Source organism: Equus caballus, chromosome X (assembly GCF_041296265.1).
Source record: "Equus caballus isolate H_3958 breed thoroughbred chromosome X, TB-T2T, whole genome shotgun sequence".
In the NCBI taxonomy this organism is placed as follows: Eukaryota; Metazoa; Chordata; class Mammalia; order Perissodactyla; family Equidae; genus Equus; species Equus caballus.
The window spans coordinates 123,982,844-124,008,779 of record NC_091715.1 but is presented as its reverse complement, the minus strand read 5'-3'; the positions used below and the strand labels follow the sequence as shown (position 1 = coordinate 124,008,779).

The 25,936-nt window shown below is 38.5% G+C and overlaps 1 protein-coding gene across 2 annotated transcripts in view; it reads left to right on the top strand.

The window, feature by feature from the left end:
- SMARCA1 (SWI/SNF related, matrix associated, actin dependent regulator of chromatin, subfamily a, member 1) overlaps positions 1–25,390 on the top strand; it is a 116,210-nt gene extending 90,820 nt beyond the window's left edge. The window contains exon 26 of one of the 2 annotated variants that reach the window (XM_070257366.1): positions 25,149–25,390. In XM_070257366.1, coding sequence (XP_070113467.1) covers positions 25,149–25,288 — 140 coding nt within the window. In that variant the 3' untranslated portion in view covers positions 25,289–25,390. The remainder of the gene's footprint in view (positions 1–25,148) is intronic. The other variant, XM_070257367.1, reaches the window with a different exon arrangement.
- The last annotated feature ends 546 nt before the right edge of the window (positions 25,391–25,936 follow it).

The following is a 25,936-nucleotide window of genomic DNA, read 5'->3' as shown; positions in this document are numbered from 1 at the left end:
CTTAATTCCTGTGTCACCTCATAGAGGAATGCTGTCTTGGAGAATTGCCTAATCTACAGTTAACTTTTTATGAGTGAGTCTTTTTATGTAAGTGGTGAAGACCAAGTCTGGGCATACGCCTCTGCCTCATTCCCCTCTCTGAATGCCACACCTCCCTGCTGCCCAGGGCCCACACTGGTCTCCGCATACTTGGAGGCTCTACTTTTGGCAACTGCCAGCACGGAGCAGTGGAATCTCAGTCCATTGGAATCTTAGTCTGGAAGTCAGTGACTTAGCGAGTTGCCTTCCCTCTGGCCACCTGCCCAAGTTAAGACAGCCAAGTTCTCTGGGAGAAGAGAAGGGTGTGCTGGGGTCTGGGTGTTGCTGGAGCCAAAAATGAAACTGACTGTGGTGGCAGCCACTCTTCCCTCCTCCAAGCCCGCCAGGCCTTTCTCCTTTAGGTAGAGTGACCAACCATCCTGGTTTTCTGGAGATGGAGGGGATTCTCAGGACGTGAGACTTTTAGGGCTATGACACAAGCAGTCTCAGGCAAATCGGGATGGTTGGTGAATGGCACCTTATCCTTTGGTCAGTAGCTCTTCATCTAGAGAATGTCTCTAACAGAGAGTACCAAGCTTGCTCACAGCCTGGGATGGCCCACCCCAGGCAAATGGGGTGGGGTGGGGAAGGAGTTGTTCTCTTGTTTCTTAAGTACCGACATAATATCCTCAATTGTATCCATTGGCATGAAAAGCCTGAACTGTTTACTATCTGACTCTTTACAGAAAAAGTTTAGTGCTCTCTGGTCTATTTGATTATTTTTGTGCTAATATCACATTGTTTGAAAATTAGTATAGTTTTATAATAAATTGATATCTAGTAGGATGAATACCCCCTCATTCTTCTTCAAAATTTTCTTGGCTATTCTTAGCCTGTTACTCTTCCATATCAATTTTAGAATTGGCTTGTCAAGTTCTATGAAAAAAATACTGTTGGGATTTTGTTTGGAATAGAAGAATAATTTTCTTCGTTATGATTCTACACATACTTGGTTAGTTTTATTCCTAAGTGTATTATATATATATATTTTTGTAATGGTGAATGATATTTTAAACAATTTATTTTACATTTTCTAGTTGATTAAATTTTCTGTATCGATTGACATCCAGTAACATTGCCGCAATCTCTTAATAGTGCCAACAGTTTGTCTGCAGATTCTCTAGCTTTTCCTATATAAGCTATCATTTTGCAAATAATGGCAGTTTTTGTTCTTTCTTTAGAATATCCCCTCTCATTTCTTTATATTGTTTTATTGTTCTGACAAGTCCCTCCAGACTTGGAGGAGAAACAGTGATGAGGATCTTTGATTTGTTTCCTGATTCTAAAGAGTATGAGTCTAATGTTTCACCATTACGTATGATATTTGTTGCAGGTTTTTGGTAGCTACCTTTTATCAAGTTAAGGAAGCTCCTTTTTGTTCTAAGTTGGCTAAGAGGTTTTTTTTAATCATATGAATGAATGTTGAATTTTATCAGATGACTTTTCTGCACCTAGTGAGATTTGATGAATTTTTTCTTTTGGACACTTAATTTTGTGAATTACGTGGATTTTCTAATGTTGCATTGCGGGGATAAATACCACTTGGTCATATGTATTAAAAATTATAATGCATTGCTAGGTTTGCTAATACTTAATTTAGGATTTTTCATCAATGATCATAAGTCAGATTGTTCTGTTTCTGTCCTCCTTTTGTGCTGTTCTTTTCTAGTTTTGGTATCAAGGTGTACTAGACTCACAAAATAAGTTGGAGAGATTAACTTCTTTCTCTTTTTTTCTGGATTATTTTATATAAAATCTGGATTATACATTTTTGAAAATTTGATTAAACTGGCCTCCAAAACTATATGGGCCTTTGACAGCTAAATTTAACTCATTATGATTTATTGTGATTACCGATATATTTCGACTTCTTTCCTTTTTTGTTTTGATTTTTAACAACATATTTATTGAGATATAATTCATGTACTTTAAAATTCTTATTTTTTTTCCCGAGGAAAATTCACCCTGAGCTAACATCTGTTGCCAATCTTCCTCTTTTTGTATGTGAGCTGCTACCACAGCATGGCCACTGACAGACAGGCGGTGTAGGTCTGTGTCCAGGAACTGGACCCAGGGCACCAAAGTGGAACATGCTGAACTTAACTACTTGCCACTGGGGCTGGCCCAAAATTCTTATTTTTAACAACATGTAAATTTCAGTGGCTTTTGGTATGTTCACAGAGTTGTACAATCATTACCACCATTTAACTTTAGAACACTCTCATCATCCTAAAAAGAAACCCTGTACATATTAGCAATTACTTACAATCTGCTCTTCCCCCAACCCCTGACAACCATTTATCTACTTTCTGTCCCTATGAATTTGCCTATTCTGGATATTTCATATAAATGGAATCATAAAATATGTTGCCTATTGTGTTTGGCTTCTTTGACTTTGCATGTTTTAAAGGTCCATTCATGTTGTAGCAATCCATGTTGTAGCATGTATCAGTACTTCATTACTTTTCATGGCTGCCTAATATTCCATTGTAGAGATATACCACATTTTGTTAATCCATTCATCAGTTGATGGACACTTGGGTTGTTTCAACTTTTTGGCTATTGTGAATAATGCTGCTATGAACATTCATTTACAAGGTTTTTTGTGGACATGTTTTCAATTCTCTTGAATATATACCTAGGAGTGGAATTGCTAGGTCATATGGTAACTTTATGTTTCCTTTTATTGAGAAATGTTTAATGATGATTCTTTTTATTGATCAAGTTTTCTTTATTTTTCTTTCCATCCTCTACTCATTTGGAAATCATACATTTTATTTCTGATCTTCTAGTTGTTTCTTTAAAAATTTAAGTGAATTTGTAATTCTTTAAGGGTTTATAGATAAATGTGACTTAAGAAAGAAAAATAGGTAAAATTTCCAGCCATCATCTCCTCACATATTGCTTCTTCCCCATTCTCTTTCTTCATTTATTCTATAATTCATTTTCTATTTTTTGTGAATGGAATCTTTAAAATAATACTACCTCTTTATATTCTGCTTATTCTATCCTCAGATATTTTAATCACTCATATTTTCCATCTATTTTTGTCTATGTTGGTAATTTTCTTAGCTACTTCTACTATTTACGAAATCTCTCTTCAGCTGTGTCTAGTCTACAGTTTTACTTCTCTATTTACTTTTTAATTTTAAAGACTGTATGTTTTATTTCTAAAAGTTCTTTTTGTTTCTTCTTCAAATTCATCTGTTTTCTTCAAAAATTCTACTCTTCTATCTTTTTAATTGTTTTAGACATACCTATTTTATAATCTCTTTCAACCTTTTATTTTGTGTAGTTCTTGGGATGCTAATCCTGCTGTTTTTTGTGAAGGCTGACTCTCCCTACAGTGGTTAATTTCCTCATGTGGTTTCTATGTTCTTATTATAAACTCAGGGTTCTCTTTTCTATGGGTGTTCCATGCATCCTATGATGTGGAAGTGTCTCTAAACAATTTGTTTTGATTCTGCAGAAGCCTTAGGAGTTTTACTGGTTCTGGACCAAGTTTTATGTTAATTTATTGTCCTAGGCCATGTGAGTAATGTATATGGGGGCACCCCCCACCCCGAAATATCCCACAGAGTTACGATATGACTTCTCATGGAAGACTGTGTTTTCAATCCATAGCCCCCAGGAGCCCATAAGTGTCCTTGATGTTCCCCTGAGATGATGGGTGAAATTGTTCTAGTCTTCTTTACACAGAATGGGTAGATTTCGAGGATGCTAATTTTAAACAGGAGTCTCAATTCCAGTTTTCTCTCTTTTATGGGCCCAACTCCACATTTCCTGTCCCCTTAGGATCATTAATGTTCCACCTGTGTTCAACTAATAGAGTCCTTACCTCACGTAAACACAATGCAACATACATTAGGTTAAGGTATCTCTGTTACAAATGATTATTTACTTTAAAGAAGGATCCACTCCAGATTACTTCTAAATAGCCACACATGTATCCTACTGAAATGTGGTTTAATTTGTAAAAATTCGATCTATGTAAAACTTTGCATAGTACTCAACAAATACTTACTGAATGAATGAGTGAATGAATGTAAAACTAACTACTGTAGCATGGAATTGAAAATGCTGTTTTATAAAAACCTGTAGGATAAGAAGTTTTGATACAAATTAGCAATCGGAAGTTGGAAAATCTTAAGTGCAACAGGCAAGCTATTAAATAGAAACCATAATGAGTTGCCAAAAAGCCAATGTTTGGCACTTAGAGGAGTTCATTATTTTGAAGCTAAGTATAAAACTGCTTACTGAATATTCAGCCTATGAAAAATCATTCTGATGGTTTGTGGTGATCTGGGAAGTTAATTTAAACTTCACATAGGGCTGTCTATTAAAGAAAAGACATCTTTATGGCATGTGCACAATTCAGCAACTGATGCGTACTCCATTTCCTGAGCTACAATGGAGTTTGCCAGTGTCGAGAGGGTCAAGTGACTTTTCTTGCAAAGAGAAAGGACTGCAGGAGAGATAAAAAGAAGTTAAAAAAAAAGCAAAACGGAAACATAAAGGAAAGAGTATTATGTTCCAAATCTTTAAAACATAGGAAAGGGAGGGAGAAGCCATTTTGAACACTTGCTGTGTTGTGCAACTCTATGCTGTACATTGTTAACAACAAAAGGGAGATCAGCTTGAGATTTCTTTAATGTATCCCAAAACCAGTGGTTTACAAACTACATAGAGCATCTCTGAATACCAGGCAGAACAAGAACTATAGCAATGATCCTTTTCTTTCTTTGGTTAAATGAGGTTTAGTTGTTGGCATCACATAGGTTTCATATTAACCCAATGCTGGAAAGGAAGTTCTGCATTTACAAGGTATAAGAGAAAGGACAAAGGGAGTTTAACTCAAAACTGGATTGTGTCTCAGAAACTATGTCCCATTTCATAATCCCCACAAACCTTGGGGAGTGATTTCATGTTAAGAAATGGGGGTAATTTTAGTTCCAGTGAGATTTCAAGATGAGCAAAAGAGCTTCAAAATGGAAGGAGTTAATTTGATTTTAAAATATTTCACTACTTTTTATTGGTGTCATTTGAATTTGGGGCCCATGCTAACATTTTCAAAATTGTAAAATAAATGAATTCTGTGAAGGGGAATGTCATCCTTGAGGGGACCTTAGTGATTATGCAACCCAATCCCTGCATTTGGTAAACGGGAAAACTCAGGCTCAGAGAGAGCTAGCGACTTGTCTAATGTCATACGGTGAGTCAGGAGAGAATTGCGACTAAAATTTAGGTCCCTTAACTCCTAGTCTAGTGTTATTTCTGTTATCTCATACAAGTTGAAACTCTTTGGGTTGTTTTATTTATTTTTTTAACAGCTGTATTATTTTGTTCGAGCTATCATAACAAAGTTCCACAAACTAGATAGTACAGAAATTTATTATCTCATACTTTTTGAGGCTAGAAGTCTGAAAACCAAGGTGTCTGCAGGGCCATGCTCCCTCTGAGACTCAGTAGAATCATCCCTTGCCTCTTCCTAGCCCCTGGTGGCAGCATCCAGCCTTGGCGTTCCTTGGCTGGCAGCTCATCACTCCAATCTCTGCATTTGTCACACATGGCATTTTCCCTGTGTATCCTTGTCCATATTTCCCACTTCTTATAAGGATGCCAGTCATGTTGAATTAGGGACCAACCTAATGACTTCATCTTAACTTGATTAAATCTGCAAAGACCCTATTTATAAATAAGGTCATATTCACAGGTACTGGGAGTTAGGATTTTAACATATCTTTTTGGGAGACACGATTCAATTCGTAATACCAGCTTTATTAAGGTATAATTCACATACCATACAGTTCACCCATTTAAAGTGTACAAGCTAGGATTGTTAGTATATTCATAGGGCTGTGCAACCATCACCACAATCTAATTTTAGAATTTCCATTCCCCTGAAGGAAGCTCCACACACATTAGCAGCCACTCCCTATTTCCCTTTTCTCTGCCCCAGCTCTTAAGCAATCCATAATCTACTTTTTGTCTCTATAACTATGCGTGCTCTGGACATTCCATACAAATGCAATCATACAATATGTGGTCTGATGTGACTGTTCTTTCACTTAGAAAAATGTTTTCAAGGTTGCTACATGTTTTTATGCTACATGTTATAGCATTTATCCGTTCTTCATTGTTTTTTTATGGCTGAATAATATCCCCTTGTATGATTATACTATATTTTGTCTATCCATTCATCAGTTGGTAGGCATTTGAGTTTCCGCTTTGGGCTATATGGATAATGCTACTATGAACATTTGTCTGCTAACTTTTGTGTGGACATATGTTTTGGTTTCTCGTGGATATATAACTAGGAGTGGAATTGCTGGGTCATATGGTAGCTATATTTAACCATTTGATGAATTGCCAGGTGGTTTTCAATACTTGCTGCACCATTTTACATTCCCATTATGAGGGTTCCAGTTTCTCCACATCCTCCCCAACACTTGTTATTGTTCATCTTTTTTTATTACAGCCATCCTAGTGGATATGAAATTGTATCTCATCGTGGTTTTAATTTGCATTTCTGTAATGACTAATGATGTTAAGCATCTTTTCATGTGCTTCTTGGCCATCTATATATCTTCTTTGGAGAAATGTCTCTTCAGATCCTTTGACTGTATTTTAAATTGAGTTATTTATCTTTTTACTGTTCAGTTGTAAGAGTTATTTTTATAGTCTAGATACAAATATCTTATCAGATATATGATTCGCAAATATTTTCTCCCATTCTTTTGGTTCTCTTTTCAGTTTTTTTCATGGTGTCCTTTGCAGCACAAAAGTTTTAAATTTTGATGAAATCTGAATTATCTAATTTTTGTTGTTGTTGTTCATGCTTTTGGTATCATACCTATGAATCATTTGCAAAATCTGAGGTCATGAAGATTTACTGCTATGTTTCCTTCTAAGGGTTTTTTAGTTTTAGCTCTTACATTTAGGTCTTTGATTCATTTTGAGTTAATTTTTGTGTAGCATATGAGATAAGAGTCCAGTTTCATTCTTTTGCATATGGCTATCCAGCTGTTCCAGCACCGTATATTGAAAATAATATTTTTTCCAGTTGGGAGGTCTTGGCACCCTTGTTGAAAATCAGTTGATCCTAGACACATGGTTTTATTTCTGGACTAATGATTCTATTCCTCTGATCCATATGTCTATCCTGTGTCACTATCATACTGTCCTGATTACTATTGCTTTTTAGTAAGTTTTGAAATTGGGAAGTGTGAGTCCTCCTTCTTTGTTCTTTTTCAAGGCTTTTCTGTCTGTTCTGGGAAACTTGCAATTCCACATTAATGTTAGAATCAGCTTGTCAATTTCTACAAAGAAGTCAGCTGGGATTCTGATAGGGATTATCTTGAGTCTGTAGATTAATTTGGGAAATATTGCCATCTTAACAATATGAAATCTTCTAATCCATAAACAAGGGATGTTTTTCCATTTATTTAGATCTTTAATATTCTTCAACAGACCTTTGTAATCTTCAGAGTATAAATTTTTCATTTCTTTTAAAATTCATTCCTAAGTATTTTATTCTTTTTGATGCTATTGTAAAGACAATTGTTTTCTTGATTTCACTTTTTGATTGTTCGTTGCAAGTATATAGAAATACAATTGTTTTTTTAAATGTTGCTCTTGTGTCCTGCAACATTGCTGAACTTGTTTATTAGTCATAATAGATTTTTAGTGGATTCCTTAGTGTTTTCTATTTACAAGATCATGTCGTCTGCAAATAGAGATAGTCTTACTTCTTCCTTTCCAATCTGGGTGCCTTTTATTTATTTTTTCTTGCCTGAGTGCCTGGGCTAGAACCACCAGTACAATGTTGAATAGAATTGATGAAAACAAGTGTCCTTGTCTTATTCCTGACCTAAAAGGAAAGCTCTCAGTCTTTCACCATTAAGTATGATGTTAGCTGTGGGTTTTGATGCTCTCCTTCAACTAGTCTCAACTGTTCTGTCTTTTTCCCCACTGCTGAACTTTGCACGCCTGTTGCTCAACTCTCCAGTCGTAGCCTTGCCCACAAAGACCCACTAGTCTAAATAGCCTGATCTTTTAAAATACTTTTCTTTACATGCCCTGTTTATTTTTGCCTCTCCACCCATTACTCATATAGTTACAGAGAATTCTCCATTTCCTCCAACAATCTAGCTCATACACTTCCTCAGGATAAAGCTCCATTCCCAGATTGTTGCACCATCTCCTCCACAATAGACACAAATAAGCACACATACATGTGTGGACACACACACATCATGTGATTCCCTGACTCCGCATCTCCTGGGTGCTTGAAGCTAATTCAACCTTTTTTCAGCTCATACCACTTTGTAAATGTTCTTTTGTTATTTCAGATATCTTTGTCTTGGCTCCACCAACTACACTGTAGGTTTCTACAGAGCAAGGACCAGGAACTCTGTATTTTATTTTATTTTATTTTATTTTATTTTTTTTTTAAGATTTTATTTTTTCCTTTTTCTCCCCAAAGCCCCCCGGGACATAGTTGTGTATTCTTCGTTGTGGGTTCTTCTAGTTGTGGCATGTGGGACGCTGCCTCAGCGTGGTCTGATGAACAGTGCCATGTCCGCGCCCAGGATTCGAACCCACGAAACACTGGGCCACCTGCAGCGGAGCGCGCGAACTTAACCACTCGGCCATGGGGCCAGCCCCTAGGAACTCTGTATTTTAATATCATCCACAACAGGGCTCAACGCAAAGGCTTATAGGAACAGAAGGTGCTTCATAAAAGCTGACTGACTTCAGTTGAATTTTGTCCTCCCGGAAGGACCCCTTCTTTTTTTTGTGGGCCACTATGAAAATCAGAGACTGCCTGGATGCCACTCATATCTCTATAGTGCCTCATTTCCATTTCCAAGCCATTTCTCTTATCCTCTTTCGTTTATTGGCTGAGTTTCAGAGGGAGATAATTGGCTCCATCAATTTTTATAGCTTAATGAAAGTCTTAACCATGTTTACGTACTTTTCTTCCAGGGTAAATGCATCACAAGCCAAGGCAGAGTCATTCCCACAACCCTTGTTTAGAAAATGTATGATTTTTATATTGTCCCTATTAAAGCAACACAGTCCACTAGCTATGACCTCAAACTTGACCTTCTTTAAAAATGAGCCTCTCTCAGTGTGAAATGTTCATTTTCAAGGCCAAGCCCATGCTGGGGTTTGAGATTTTGTAACAAAGATTCCAGATTCCTGAGCACAGTGCCTGCTGTTGTTTTCTTTCCTGTGGCATTTGCCTGTTTTTTGTGCTTTACTGCAACTAAAATATTGACATCTCCCTGCCCCACCCCATTAACTACGGCAAATGCCATAGAATGAAAATCCTTTGCAATAAACATACCACAAATAACAGAATGTAGGGTTTGATCTTGTTGCCTTAACAGCTAAAATGGAAGGGTGCATACCAGTTTCAGGAGAAAAATGGTTTTTGTTAGGCACTTGCTGAGCATGTAGCCTGTGTCAGGCATGGGGGGTGGCATAGGCGAGCAAATACGTAGTTGCTGCTCTAGAGGAGTTTGCAGTCTCATTGGGGTGATAAGACTAACATACTGCAAATAGAGAACTATTAAGTTAGAGGTAGTGTGTGATAATTGCTAAAACAAGGACAGAGGAGCCTACCATCAGTGTGACTTGAAGTCAAGGAAGGCCTTTGAGAGGAGGTGAGCTTTTAAGTTTGACTTGGAAGGATTTTGATGGACAGAGGAGTGAAAGGGATGCAAAGAAACTTACATGAGTTTGACAATATAAGGAGACCGACTAATAGGGTTGAAGGTCCATACTAGGAACCGTTTGGAGATAATATTCGCAAAATAGGATAAGTTTAGATTGAGGTGTATCTTGAGTGGATAGAATCACAAAATATTAGAGCCCAAAGGGCATTGCCAATTTTCCAGCTGGAGCTGGAATTCCTGGTCTAGTTCCTATCATTTTCATTAGAATTTTTTAAAATCCATGGACTTTTTTCTTCAAATGAAATTTTACGGAAAGAAGCTCAATTTGTAAAGCAGACAAGAGTGAAAGTACTTTGGTTGAATTTGGGGGAGATCAAGATGAGCCCAATTCCTACATTTTAAGAATGAGACAAGTAAGATACAGGAACAGAAAATTATCTCCATGTCATTAAATCCAGTGGACACTTAGTTCCCATTTTACCTGGCTTCTCAGCAACATACATTGTTGACTACCCCCTCTTGCTCAATACACTCCTTTCCCATGTCTTCTATGATACAACTCTTCTGATTTTCCTCTTACTTCCTGGCCTCTCCCTCTCAGTCTCATTTGGGTACTTACTTTCCTACACCTAGAATTTAGATGTGGGATTTCTCAGGACTTGAGCCTCAGCCCTTTTTTCTTGTTGCCCTGTATTCTCTGCCCAGGCAATCTTATCTGATGGCTTCAAGTATAATCTAAATGATGGTGACCCTCAAGTTATATTTCCAGCCCAAGCCTCTCCTCTATTACTGATTAGGCATCTCCATCTGGATGTAGCACATGTGCTGCAAACTCAAAATTGCCCAAACTAAACTCATCTCCTTCCCCTCACTACAGCCCTTCAAGTTCTCACCTTCTCCTGTGTTCTTTATCTCAGTGAATGGCATCACCAACCACCCAGTTTCCTATGTCCTAGATCAAGGACTCGTCCTTGACACTTTTTTTTTTCTCCTTTTCCACATTCAATCACCAAGTCGTGTTCATCTTATCTTCTAAATATCTCTTGAATCTCTCCACTCTTCTCCATTTCCATCACTGCACCATAGATTACCACTCCCCTTCAGGCCACCATCATTCCTCTGTTGGACTCCTGCAGTAACCTCATTGTTCTCCCTGCTTCTACTCTTTCTCCCACCTCCAGTCAGTTCTTTACATTGCAGCTGGAGTGCGCTTTTTAAAGCATAAATCTGGTCATGTCACTTCACTGTTCAAAAGCCTTCAGTGGCTTCCCATCGCCTAAGGAAAATGTCTAAATTTATTAACACATTTTAAAAAACCTTTTATGAACTGGCATCTGTTCACTTGCCCAACCTCATTTCTTTTTTTTATCAGACCTCTCTCTCTTTTATACTGATACTCCAACCATAATGAACTTGGTTCAGTTCCTTCTATGCACTCTACTGACAGCCTCACAGCGTTAGCCTGTCATATGGGTTTTTACTGACTGGAACTCCAATCTGCCTACATACTGCCAGACTAAGTCATCCTTCTGCTCTCAGCTGAAATTTCATCACCCCTGGGAAATCTTCCTAACTCCACTCCCACTCCCAATTCCATGAGAAATGTCCCTCCATTGTATCTCACAGTTCCTTAAGAAGTTAATTTTTTGCAGAATATATCACACATTATTGTAATTGCCGCTTTAATTGTATATCTCTCAAATAGCTCATAAGCTCAGTGAGGGCAGGGTCCATCTTGCCTGTCACTATATCCCTAGTGTGTAGCATGGGGCCTAAAATATAGTAGATTCTTAAAAAAATACCTGCTGAATGAATACATGAGTGAATGAGTTATGTCATACATCAAAGCTTATACTACCTTTCAGAAAACTTTACAAAATATAGTGACAATGCTAACCTTTGCCATAATTCTCCCATTTTTACTTTTTTATTTGATGTCTTCATAAAGGGATACACTTTTGGATCTTGGAAAATCTTTGCAAATGCCAAAGGCATGATTGATTATGATGATTAGATATTTGGTCAAGATGATTATGGCTGAAAATCTTGCCAATTATCCTGTGGGGAAGGCCTTCCTTTTGACTTGTAATTATGGTTACCTAACTTCTGCAAAGATTCACTGGGGAAATTAAAAAAGAAAAGATAATTAAAAATAAGAGATGACACATTTTAATCTTATGTAGCCAACTAAGGCACAGCTCTCTCCCTTTTCAGCTATTTGTCATTTATGAACCTCAAGGTATTTTGCTGAGAATGGGCTATTTTCTTCATGTTATGGGCACACTGGCAGGAGACTGGAACACAGGAAGACACGGAGGAGAAGTGAGAGACATTAAAGGCCAGTTCAGCAAGTGAACATTCCAACCTCCTGAACTTCTAAATTCCTTCAATTGCATTTTTGATGAAAAGGAAGAGCCAGTTTCAAGCCCGGGAGAAAGAATCTTGCCTTTTCAACCACCAGGCAGGTCAGCAGGGTTACAGGGCAGCTTTCTGGTCAGGCCTCTGTAGCCTCAGTCTCAGCTCTTAGACAATAGTGCTGGCTGAAAGAAGATCTTGGATTCCTGAGCTGGTGATCTATAGTGAGGAAATCATACTGTGGCTGACAGAGAAGTGGGCCCTGCCTCTAGCTCTTCTGGGAAAGGTGGGTTGAATATCCCAACTCATTCCAGTTGCTGTGTCTTCAAAGCCCCTAGCTAATTCCCAGGGTAGCCTGCTTCACTTTAAAAGACAAAATCAGCCTCCAGTTAAACAACATGACAACTGAACACTGGGTAGTGCTTTACGATGCCAGGGTGGACAGCTTAGAGATAGGAGAGCCTGCCTCCCTCTGGTGGTTCCTCTCAAGTGCCTATCTGCTCCTAAAGCATTTCTTTAGAAGAACAAATAGTAGTACCAAAAAAGGGGGAAATTATGCATAATGTGGCACCCGGGGAGTCATCAGATAGACCTGGAAAATGTATCCTCGGAAACACTAGGAAAATGGCAGTAACCAGGCTTGGCTGTTATAGACATTATGAGTCTTCCAGGAATCCAGGACCCTTATAATTCCCCCTACTGTCCATAGCCCCCAGCTTATGACCTCTGCCTAGCCGACTCTCCCCAGAAGTGCCCTATATTCTGAGTAATCTGTTACCCGGAGAAATAGAAAACTAATACACTCCAACAACCCTCCATTGCCCTTGAAAACTTCCTTATCATATTTTCTTGAGTAGGTGACTATAGTAGTTTCCTAGGACTGTTGTAACAAAGTACCACAAAGTGGGTGGCTTGGAACAGCAGAAATTTATTTTCTCAGTTCTGGAGGCCGGAAGTCCGAAAACAACGTATTGGGAGGACCATGCTCCCTCTGAAGGTGCTAGTGAAGGATCTTCTTCCAGGCTTCTCTCTTAACTTCTGGTAGTTCCTTGGCTTGTGGCAGCAAAACTCCATCCTTCACTTGGCGTTCTCCCTGCGTGCATGTGTGTCTCTCCATATATAAGGACACCAGTCAAAATGGACTGGGGGCTCACCTTACTCTCATATGACCTCATCTTAACTAATTACATCTGCAACAATGCTATTTCCAAAAAAGGTCACATTTTGAGGTACTAGGGGTTAGGACTTCAATATATGAAGTTTTGAGGGTTACAATTCAACCCATAACAGGTTCTCACTAGCTCAGTAAGATAAGTAATGACTTAAAACGACTGCAAATATATTTCAAAAGAAGACTTCCATACTTTCATTGAAAGTACTGACTGTGAGGAAAGGCCTGGAGACCATCGTTCTAGAGACTTGGAGAACTGGAGACCACCCAGTCTGGAGAGCTTCAGAGAGGCTAAGTGTCCTTGGAGACAAAGGCTTAGTATCTTTAGGCAGGGAAGAGGGAATTTCAGTAAAAAAAAAGACTTCACATGAGGAGTTATTGTTTAATGGGTACAGAGTTTCAGTTTGGGATGGTGTAGAAGTTCTGGAGATGGATGGTGGTGATGGCTGCACAGTAATGGAATGTACGTAATGCCACTGAGCTGTGCACCTAAAAATGATTCCAATGGTTAATTTTATGTATATTTTACCACAATAGTTTTAAAAAAGAGAAACAAATAAAAAAGGACACTCCACGTGACTTTCCCTGAAGTGGATCAGACTTGTGGGTGGGAGGGGAGAGTGAGGCCCACAATCCGGAATGGGAGCAGAAGGCAGAACCCCAGAGGGCCCCCAGTCACCATCTACTCAGAGGGGAATCGGGAATTGCAGACCAGAGCTGGTGGCTGCGAGATCCCTGTAAGGTTCTGTGGCCTCTGTAATTCCTCAATCTTGTTTTATTAATAAGTAGTAATGATGATAATGAGCAATTGTTGAACACTTACTATATGCCAGGCACTGTGCTAAGTACTTTCCATTGTCTAATGCATTTAAGTTTTATAAGACCTATAAGAAAAGTAATATTATTATTATTCACCAGTTACAGAATAAATTGAAGCTCAGAGATGTTAAATAATTGGCCGAAGGGCAAACAGCTGGGAAGTGGTGGATTTTGAGTCAATATTGGTAATTTATATAGGAAATTGTCCATTTCATTTAGGTCTTCAATTTAGCTACAAATCAAGACTCTTTTTGGTATTTAAACTGTAAGGCAATTTCTTAAGAAATTATAAATTATACGAGTAATACATGAATACCTTCTTCTCACAAAAATGAAAATATTATTGATTATTTCTTTGTTACTAATAATTTCCACCTCCATTTTCCAGAAGTAACCACTAATATCAGTTTGGTTTTATACTTCCAGAACTTTTTCTGTTCATTTACATTTAAATATTGCTTTCTTGAATCTTTGATAGAATGTCAGTAAAACTATTGGGACTGTTTTTTAGAAGGGATTAAAAAATTTTGGCTACTGTTCTTCAATGGCTTTTGGTCTATTCAAGATTTTCTGTTTATTCTTGGGCCAATTTTAGTAATTTGTATTTTCCTTGAACGTGTCCATTTTTTTAAGGCCTCAAATTGATTGGTATTAGGTTCTATAGTATTCTCTTGTAATTTTTAAAGTCTCCACTTTATCTTCAATTAGGCCCCTTTTGTGTTCTTTTTTTTTTTTTTTACAACTGTTGCCAATCTTTTTTTTTTTTCCTGCTTTGTCTCTCCCAACCCCCCCTGTACACAGTTGTATATCTTAGTTGCAGATCCTTCTAGTTGTGGGATGTGGGACGCCGCCTCAACGTGGCCTGACGAGAGGTGCCATGTCCGCGCCCAGGATCCGAACCCTGGGCCGCCGCAGCAGAGCGCGCGAACTTAACCACTCGGCCCCACCTTTTGTGTTCTTGATATTGCTTATTTTGGCTTCTCTTTTTTTAAATGATCATATCTGGCAAATTTTTGTTTATAGATTTTTAAATAATATTTTTAAATAAGTATTTTAAATATATTATCCATATTTTTTATATTTTTAATTATTTCAGAGTAGTCACTTTTGGTTTTTTATTATCTGGTTTTTTGAGTTTTATATTTTATCAATGTATGTTTTTATCTATATAAATGTTTCATTTTACCTTCATTGGATTTATTTTATTGTTTTCTTTCTACCATCCTGAGTTGAAAGCTTAGTTCATTTATTACAATCTTTATTTCTAATACATGCACTTAAGACTAAATTTATTTTTGAGTACTATCTGGCCATATCCCTAGGCGTTATTTTTTGTAATTTTTATTGAAGTATAACGTACATATAACGAAGTGTACAAATCAAAAGTTTTCATCTCAATGAACTTTTACGAACTGAACACACCTGTGTAACCAACATCCTGGTGAAGAAACAGAACATGACCAGCCTCTCAGAAGCCTCCTCTTGTGCCCCTTCCCGTCATCACCAGCACCCGCTTCAAGAGTAACCACTATCCTAATTTACAATGACATGTAGATTAGTGTTGCATGTTTTTGAACTTCGTGTGAATGGAATGATACTGCACATATTCTTTTGAGTCTTGATTTTTTCACTTAACATTATATCTGTAAGAAACATCCATATTGTTGTGGGTAGTGGTTCCTTATCCTTGGCTGCATAGTATTTCATTGTGTGTGAATATATACTACAATTAATTTATCCATTTTATTACAGATAGATATGTGGACTGTTTCCGGTTTTTAGCAGTAACAAAGCTGCTTTGAACCTTCTTGTACACGTGTTTAGGTAAACATATGCACACATTTCTCTTGGGTATATACGCAGGAGTGGAATTGCCGCATCATCGGGTATGTATGTATTCAGCTGCTTTGTGCCAGTTTTCCTAAGTATTTACACCCCATTCAGCAGTGTGTGAGATTCTCATTTGCTCGGTGTCCTCACTAACACTTGGTATTTTTCTGTCTTTTTTTTCATTTTAGCCATTCTGGTGAATACGTAATGGTATTACATTGCTGTTATGATTTGTGTTTCCGTGATGATTAATGAAGTTGAGCACCCTTTCCCAATGTGTTGAGATTAGTCCTGTTCTAGATAATTTGTAATTCCCGTTTTACTTATACTTTTGTCTAAGAGTTATTTAGAATTGTGTTCTTTAAAAATCCCCAGGTGTAAAGATTTTAAGGAACTATCTTTTTGTGGTTGATTACTAATTTTATTGCACTGAGAACAGTGAATGTAGCCTACATAACATCATGTTTCTGGAATTTGATATTTCCTTGTGGTCTAATGGATAGTCATTTTTTCAGTGAATATTTATGTTTGTTTAAAAAGAAGGTATATTCTCTACTTGTTGAATACAAACATATATGTTAATTGTTTTATTCAATTGTCTTTATTCTTAATTATTGTCTACTTGATCTCTCAATTTCTTAGAGAAATATGTTAAATTCTCCTATTGTGATTGTGATTTATATAAAGCATGATTTCTTATTGTACATTTATCAGTTCATGTTTCTATATTTTGATCCTCTGTTCATAATTGCAGAAAGGTTCATAACTATTATAACTTCTTGGTGGAGTATTCTTTCTTTTTATCAAAATAATGTTTCTCTCTTTGTCTCTGAATTATTTTTGCCTTTAATTTATGTTTTGTCTGCTCTTAATATTGCCATATCAGTTCACCTTTTGTTATTATTTGTCTGGTATTATCCTTTTGTAACTCATTATTTTCAATCTATGTGAGTCATTTTGTTTTAAGTGTGTCTCTTGCACATAACATCTAGTTGGATCATTTTTACTATATTTTAAATAGATAAGTTAAATTCATTCATGTTTACTGTGTTTACCGATGTTTATAGATAGTTATTCTTGCTTTCTTATTTCCTGTTATAAGCCTATCATGCTTTTACTTTCTTAATTTTTTTCCTTCCTGCTTTTTATTGAATGGATTGAGAATTTTTATTCCTCTCCCCTCTTTCAAATTGAAAAATTATACATTTTATTTCTATCTTTTGTTAATCACCCTTAAGTTTTTAACATACATATAAAGTTATATTTTTTTCTAACACTGGAATTAGTATCTAATTCACCTTCCTGGAAAGATGATGACTTTAGCATGCTTTTACTGCCCTGTGCTCTCCAGTCTCAATTCTCATATTGATGGTTTTGGATTTGAGTCTTATTACTTTTTCTTGGATTCAATTTTCTTCTTTCTGTAATATATCCACCAGTAATTCTTTCAGCATGGGTTTTTGGTTGTTAAAACTCCTGAGCCTTTGCATGGCTGAAAATGTCTTTATTTTACTCAATTTCTTGATTGATAGAATTCTAGGTTCAGAATTATTTTCCCTTAGCAATACGAAGTGCTCCTTGTTTTCTTGCATCCCGTGTTGCAGATGAAAGGCTGATGTCAAATTGATTCCCATTCCTTTCTGGTAATCTGACACCTTTTTCTGCTCTTTCAGAAACCTTGGTTTCTGAAATTGTACTACAATGTGTCTAAGGGTGTGTGTGTGTGTGTGTGTTTAGTTTATCCTTCTTGGCACTCGATGGGTCTTTCCAATCAAAGGCTTACTATCCTTCTTCAATTATAGAAAAGTTTTGGCTATTATTTATTCAAATTTTGCCCCCTCTTTATTTTGCCTGTTTCTTCTTTTGAAATTTCTGTTAGACTGATGTTAAAACTTTTGGGTCTGTCCTCTCCGTCTTTGTACTTTTGCACTTTCTACCTTCTTAACTCTTTGGGTTCTACTGGATAATTTCTCAGTTCCATATTGCAGCTTACCTTTTTGCTTTTCATGTAAATTTAATCTGCTATTTAGCCCATCTATTGAGCTACTTATTTCAATAGTTATATTTCAATTTTTAATATCTCTAAATAGCTTTAAAAATAATCTTCAGTTCTTATTCAAAACCATTTATTCTTGTTTTATGGATGTGATGTCCTTCCATATCTCTCTGGGGGAATAAATCAAAGTTATGTGAAGGTCTTATTCTGCTTTTTCTATGAATTTTGTTTCTGTTTAACTCGTGTTTTCTTTTATTGAGTTTGTTGTTCCTCTTCAATGGTGTGAGTTTTCCTTAAATGTTTGACATTTCTTGCTTCTGCACAATCTGCTTGAGGGACAAGACAGAAGTTGCTACTGTTATGACTATTTTAAAGGGAGAGTAGGACGTATTGCTGGCTGGAGTACATTGGGGGCTAAACTTCTGGATGTGGGTGCTCTCTATTCCCCTCAGGGGTCGCTAGCCTCCTGAAGAGCATTGCCAGATTTAGTAAATAAAAGGATTCCCAGTTAAATTTGAATTTCAGATAAGCAATGAATGTTTTTCATATAAATATGTGCTCTATATTGCATGTTAAAGTCCTAAAATGTTAGAAGTTTTTAATTTAAATTTTAATTTCACTTAAATTTGAATTACAGATAAACAACGAATTTTTTTTTAGTATAAGTATGTCCCATGCAATATATGGGACATACTTATAAAAAAAAAATTTCATTGCTTATCTGAAGTTCAAATATGAGTGTCCTGTAATTTGTCTGACAACCTTATACCTAAAGCAGTCCCTGTCTCTTTGATCCAAGCTCCCGTTCTCACTTGTTCCTACCTGGAGATAGACACTGCTGTGGCTTTTGTTGCTACTACCTGGCCCATGGGGGGAGGAGGTGGGAGGGATTTGCAGAGCCAATTATCCTATTTGATCTTGCCCAATCATTTCGTGGTTATCCTTGAGCTCTTCCTGTTTTGACCACCTGAGGGCATGAAGCATCCTTTGTACTGCTCTCATCTACCACAGCCGAATTTTACTGCCTATGATCATGGGCTGTAGTTTTTCTCTTTAATACGATCTCACCTGCTTCATGTCTTTCAAGGATTCCTCTATATTTCAATGGTTTTGGTGCTGGATGGAGAGACTACAGCATATATTAGGTCTTTCATCTTGAAATCTGTGATCCTGCACCTTTATCTACCAGATGATACTATCTCTATTTATTTCCTGACCATTAGTTTCTGCTTGTTTGAGTTCTTCTGGAAGGAAGAAACTGGGTCATTTGTGTCGCCTTTGCAGCCAGGCACTAGGGATGAGCAGAACTCCATGAAACAGAATGGAAGGTGGCATTTGGGGAGAGGAGGAGCAAGGAATCTGAGACCAGTGGCAAAGGAAGTAAAGAGATCATACTTTTATAGGTACTGCAATCAGTGATCTGGGTTTGAACTGCAGTCACCATTCACCAGCTTTGTGACCTTAGACTGGTTATTTAACTCCTGTGGGCTTCAGTTTCCTCATCAGTAAATGGCAATATTACCTATTTTCCTGATTCGAACATTTTAACACCACTGCATTTGATATGCATCTTACAATTCATGTGTATGATTCATATAGAGTTTAAATTGATAGTGAATCTTAAAATAAATGGAATCTTGGAATTAAGACCAGGGTACCATTACCCGTTTCATAGAGTTTTGTAAAGATTCAGTGAGGTAATGCGTGTGAAGTGCTTAGCTGAGTGCCTGGCACATGAGTACGTATTCACTGAGTGTTAGCCAGTGTTGGTGAGAGCATGGGAAACTGGCTTGGGACTGAGAGGGGATCCTGGGGCTTAAGAGGAGAAAGGCCTTTGGGAACCTTGACAATGACAAATAGTAATAATTTTGGACAAATGACAAGTTCATGGGGTAATCCTTTTGATTGGGGGCAGGGGCTGCAGTGCTCCTCCAATAATAAAATTAGGCTAGCTTTACTTGTGGGCTCTGCATTGGTATATGCTGCTTGGTTTATACTTCCAAGCAGCAATATGGTTACTAAGCATAAGGGACTGTATTAGTCACCTTCTGGACAAGTGACCAATCAGGAGCAACTGCCCCTACTCTGGTCTATGGATCCTTTTAATTAAAAATCCAGAGGAGTTTGAACAGGAAGGGAAGTAAAGAGTGAACATGTTTGCATTTTTTAAGAGTTGACTTGTAACATCAGGGGGTCACATAAGCCTTGAGCTCAGTGCAGTTGTGTTGTGATTTTTCTGCATGGTGTAGAGCTTACAATGTCAGGAATTATTGGTTTCCTTTTGGCTTTGTGTGACTCCAATCAATAATTACACCTATTGATCAAAGACATACATTCAAAACATTAATTTACATTGAGCACCTTAACTTCATAAAATAGCAACAACTGAATTGGCTGAAATTGATTTCCCTTTTGTTTTCAAAAGAAAAATTCTCAGTGCTGTGGATATCCTCAGCATGATTCAGAGCTCAAAGGTGGTTAATTATCCACCAGTATCACAGAGAAGAAAGCTCGGCAAATTATTAGGGTGCAAATTGGAATCCCAGTGGAAGTTGTCTGTGTGTCCTTTCTAAAGTTCGTCTGCTGAGATGAGGACCTCTTTCTGGCATTGGAGGGAGTTGAACATGAGGAATGGTGCCCTGGTCAGTAAGGAAGACACCTTGGTTTCACAAGACAGCTCAACTGGAGGGTGATTTTTCAGGCCAGAGTGCCTACACTCCAAGCTGAATTCATTATGCTTGCCCTAGGAAGTTGAACAAAGACAGGCTAGGCCTGCTGCTGGGGCCAGGAATGCCATGCAGTAGTTTTCCAACTGTATTTGGTAGGGACTTAGGGTTCCATGAGCGAACCTCAGGAGCTTCTGAGTGCAGAGATAGGGGAGGCTGAGTTTATGGGATGATTGGCTCTATTCTTATTTCAAACAATGATTCTGTGTCATCATTGTAAACATTGTTGCTAAATAAACTCACAGTTAGAGCCTAGCCTGGTTCTGTGTTTGCTGATGTAACAACCCCTTCAAACACACACATACAGTCCATTTGGCTGACTCTCCTCTCCCCGCAGGATCTCTCCTGGCTAGCAAACAAAGCCCTCCTTTCCTCAACCTGCATATCTGAAGCCTTCCTGGGATGGATTAATTGCATGGATGGACCTAATTCTTCACTTCTCCCATTGTAGGCGGTGTGTTCTGCCCCATCTCTGGATTCTGGGCTCAGCCATATCATGCTTTACCCAACAGGATGTTAGCATACATGTTACACGCAGAGGCTTGGAAAATGCTTGCACATTTTCTCCTGCTCACTCTTGTACCTCTGCTCTTGCTCCCTTGCCATATCCATGAGAACAAGCTTAGGCCAGCCTGCTGAAGGGATGTGAGAAACACAGGGAGCAGAGCCACACCATCCCTCACCCAAGCTGAGGCCAACCTAGATCAGCCAACAGCCAGCTGATCTCTAGACGTGAGTGAGCCTAGCAAAGATCCGTTAGCTGACCTGCAGCTGACTGTAGACACGTGAATAAATCCAGCCTAGATGATCAGAACTTCCCAGCTAAACTGTAGACTCAAGAGCTATAGTAAATAAATGCTTGCTGTCTTGGGCCACTGAGTTTTGGGGTGGTTTATTGCACAGCATTCTTGTGGCTATAGATAACAGATACGCTACCTAATCACTGAGGCTTAGCTCAAATCAGTGCCAAGCCTTCCCTAGCAACTCTTACAGCAGAGGATGCTCCTTCCTCAGAACTCCTACAGCACTTACTGCTTGTACTGCCTATTTGGACTTTTTGATTCTCTGCATTATATTGGAACCATATTTCATTGACTCCAAGATGCTGTTGGTGGAAAAAAACACCATTAACTTTTGAATCACTGAGAAAAATAAAACACCACCAAATATACTACAACATGCCACCCATTGGAAGACACATCCTAATTTCAGAACTTTTAAAATGTGTTTCTTAGAATCAATGAAATATGGTAATTAACTCTTAAGGGTTTTATGTCTTAGTTCTCCAACAAGATTGCCCTTGAGGACAAATACTGGGTTTTCATCTTCTTTGGGAAGCAGCATAGTTAGCATAGCTTTGGAGTGCGGCAGACCCTTGTTCAGATTCTAGTTCTCTCACTTAACTGGTGTGAGCTGAGGCAAGCGACCTAAATTCTCTGAGCCCCAGTTTTCTCTCTATGAAAACAGAGAGAACAATTCATATCTCGAAGGGTCATTGTGAGAATTTATTAGATCATGCAAAGAATGTGGTGGTCATTTAAAACAATGTTTAATTAATTTCTTTGATTAGGTAATACAGGCACATGATAAAAATTTCAAAATGCACACAAGAGAATGCAGTGCAAAATGAGTCTCCTTCTCACCCCTGTCCCCCAGTCAGTCACTCAGTTTCCCTCCTAGGGGACAACCACAGTCACCAGTTTCTTGAGACTCTTTCCAGAGAAGCTCATAGTGATGCGGGGTCAGTGAGCCGAGGAGTCGAAAGAAAGATTTCTTAGACTCTCAAGATCTGGCAGTAGTGCTCTTTTATTTAGAGAATAGTGTGGAATAGCATGGGGACAGGACCCATGGGCAGGCAGAGCTCCTGCTGCTGCCCCGAGTTGAGGGTTAGGGCTAATTTTATAAGGCATGGGTACGTGACTTATTTTTACTGGAGAAAAGAAAAGATGATGTAAAAAGTCATTAAATGATTTCAGTGCAGATGGGGTCTGGTTATTGTGCGGTCATATAACTTTAGATACGAATCTGGCCATATAGATCGGCATGTAGGTGAGGATGCCCTGGGCTTCTCTCCCTGGGGCAGTCCTAATTCATACCATAAAAAAAGTCCACTGGGTCGTATAGTTTGGCATGTAGGCCAGGTCACCTTGGGCTGCTCTAGCTGGGGCAGCCTTAATCCACATCAATAGTAGTCATTTAATCAACATTAGTTTCTTTCTGTCTCTTTTGAACCCCACAACACCTAGTAGAGAGCTGGGCCCTTTGTAAGGGCCAAGGTGCTGATTGCCCGTTAACATGTAGAACTCTAGATGAAAATAGGTGGCACAGGAAATTGGACTGAATAGACCAGAGTCAGACGTTTCTGGGGAAAAAATAAAGTTTGTCAGTCCATCTTCATATAATTGCCTCTTTTTGTTTCATAAGAGCTAAGTGATGAAAATTTTCAATTAAGGGAGGGCTCATTACTTGGGTGCAAGTTAATATAAGTTTTACTGTAACTGCTGCTTCTTCAAAAGTGCTGAGCAGGGAATGCAGACTTCACTTACCACAACTGAAAAGCTAGCCAAGCAGAGGAAACCAAACTAATAATGTGGCTGATATTGTCAACTGCTATACATACGCAGATAGAGGAAACTTGTATTGACATAATAATAATAAATATGTAAAGAAAGCTCATGGTTTACCAATAAAATCATTTACCATGTTGCTGACTTTACTGGAAAATGATGCTTTATAACCAGTCTCTCAATTTGATTGATACCTAATTAAAAATTCACTAGGCTCAACTTCAAGCTCCTCAAGCTATATTAAAGTCTCTGCTATGCCAGTGGCGGCACAATATCATTTAAAACCAAAGCAAGGATGATCATTTATTTAAAGCTTAGAAATATCCTGAAAATTGCAAAGTTGCATAAAATCTGTGGCCACATACAGAAAAACAGCAGTGTAGTTTAGTGGAAAGAACTAGGGACTCAGAAAGACTGGTCTCAGGTCCGGCTCTGTCCTGGTCACACTGCATGGTCCTGGGGAAGTTACTTCTCTCTGGTCCCTGGTTTCATCATTGGTGTAATGAAGAAAATAATATCTGTTTTTGTAAAACCTCACTGGATTTTTGCAAGACTCAGTAAGAGGATGTATGTAAACTAGTTCAAATGGTACAAAATAGTACCCGAAGGGAGTTCCAAAACTTAGCGAGCTCTTACCATGTGCTACAGACTGCGTGGTGCTGAGGGTACGTAGGTGAACAAGCCCAAGTCCCCGCCCTCAAGGAACTCAGAGACAAGCTGCCAGAGAGAAACACTAGTGTGGTGTCACTAGAGTTTCTAGATAAAATTCAAGATGCTCATTTAAGCTTGAATTTGAGACAAACAATAAATAATTTTTAACATAAATATGTCTCAAATATCACATGGGACATATACTAAAAGTTATTCATTATTCACCTGATTCAAATTGAGTTGGGTGTCCTGTATTTTTATTCGCTAAATCTGGCAACCCTACGTGTCACACAAGAATAGAAATCTGTATGTAGTAGAGAAGCTGTGCAGTGGAGAAATTAATGAATCCTGTCTTGAGGTATCAGGGAAGGCTTCACGGAGGAGGTGAAGAGAGACGTGCAAGCATTCGACAGGTGAACATGATTGTGTCGGGTGGGGAGAGGAAGGGAGGCCATTTCAGGTGGAGAGAAAAGCTGTGGCACAAGGCAAGAAACACCTGGGAGAGTGTAAGCAACTCTAGGCTTTTCAGTGTGGCTGAACCATCAAATGTGAGGTAGGGAGTGACAAAATTTCGACTACGTGGACTTCATTAAGGGCCTTATGTGGACTTTGAGGCATTTAATCTGTATCCAATAATGAAAGTGATGAGACTAGCCAAGGAGAATATGGCAATAAATTTCCTGGATGGATGGGTGGGGTGGATAAATTGACCACAAGGACAAAATATTAGGCTTCCTCTACATAGAGAAAGAATGGTTGACAGGACAGAGATTCTTGTTATCTGGAAGGTGGGGTGGATGGGGAGAAGGAGAAAATGAAGCTGCTGTCTATGTTGGATCCTAGAAAGGGCGGGTAGGGGGCCATTTCTGTAGCTAGAGGACTAATGAGATGGCTTTAGAATAAACTCAGGAAACGTGGACTTCACCTAGTGGAGAGTGCATATAGATTTTACTACCCTAAGGGGTAGTATAGGCTGAAAAGATAAATAGAAGAGGTTAAAGAAGTGCTGATATATGGACAGAGATCCCAGGGTGTAGGCCAAGCTATAAATATTCAGTTAACTCATACACATCTGGAGGGCTGGAGAGGGGAGTGGTGAGGTATTGGTTTACAGAAGGAAGCAAGGAGTTTGCTGGGCAGGTCAAATGACCGGGTGATTGGACTGTCACCTTTAGCTGGCCCTCATTCTGGCTCACAAGAGCCAGTTGTTAACTTTTCAGGAAATTTTGCAAGCCAATTTTTAAACACAGCCATTATTAAAAATTGTTACAGGGGCTGGCCCCATGGCCGAATGGTTAAGTTCGCGTGCTCCACTGCAGGCGGCCCAGTGTTTCGTTGGTTCGAATCCTGGGCACGGACATGGCACTGCTCATCAAACCACGCTGAGGCAGCATCCCACATGCCACAACTAGAAGGACCCACAACGAAGAATATGCAACTATGTACCGGGGGGCTTTAGGGAGAAAAAGGAAAAAAAAATTGTTACATAAACTTATCATTAAAAATTATGTTAAAAATACTCAAAAACCATCACTTCCTAATTGTTTCACTACTTTTTACTTATATATGCTTTTGAGATTATTATATTTGTACATGGAAATATTGTGTAACGGTGTACTAGTGCATGTATCTTCACAACTCTGTGCTCAGTGATGTCAAGGTGGAGGTTTGAGATTGGCTATGGTGAGAGTACTTACACCGTGGAAATCAGCAAATTCTACAAATAAGGGCTTCCCCCCCCCCCCCCCGCCAGAGAGCTGGTTGCTAAACATTTAGCATTTAGCCATTGGGGAATAAGGGGGCCCGCCCCCTCCCCATTGGGCAGAGTAGTGATATGGTCACATTAATTAGGTTGAACCATATGAAATTGCTGATATTATATCATTTTTACCATCATTTTTGATGTATGAAAATGACAATTTCATATGATTCAACCTAATACAAAAAGGCACCCTTTTGGGCTGACTGAACCTTGAGCTGTGGCACACTGGTTTGGTTGGTGGGCACTGGCTAGATTTCATCTCCCATCTTTCTCTCAGCTTTTCTAAATCCACAAAATG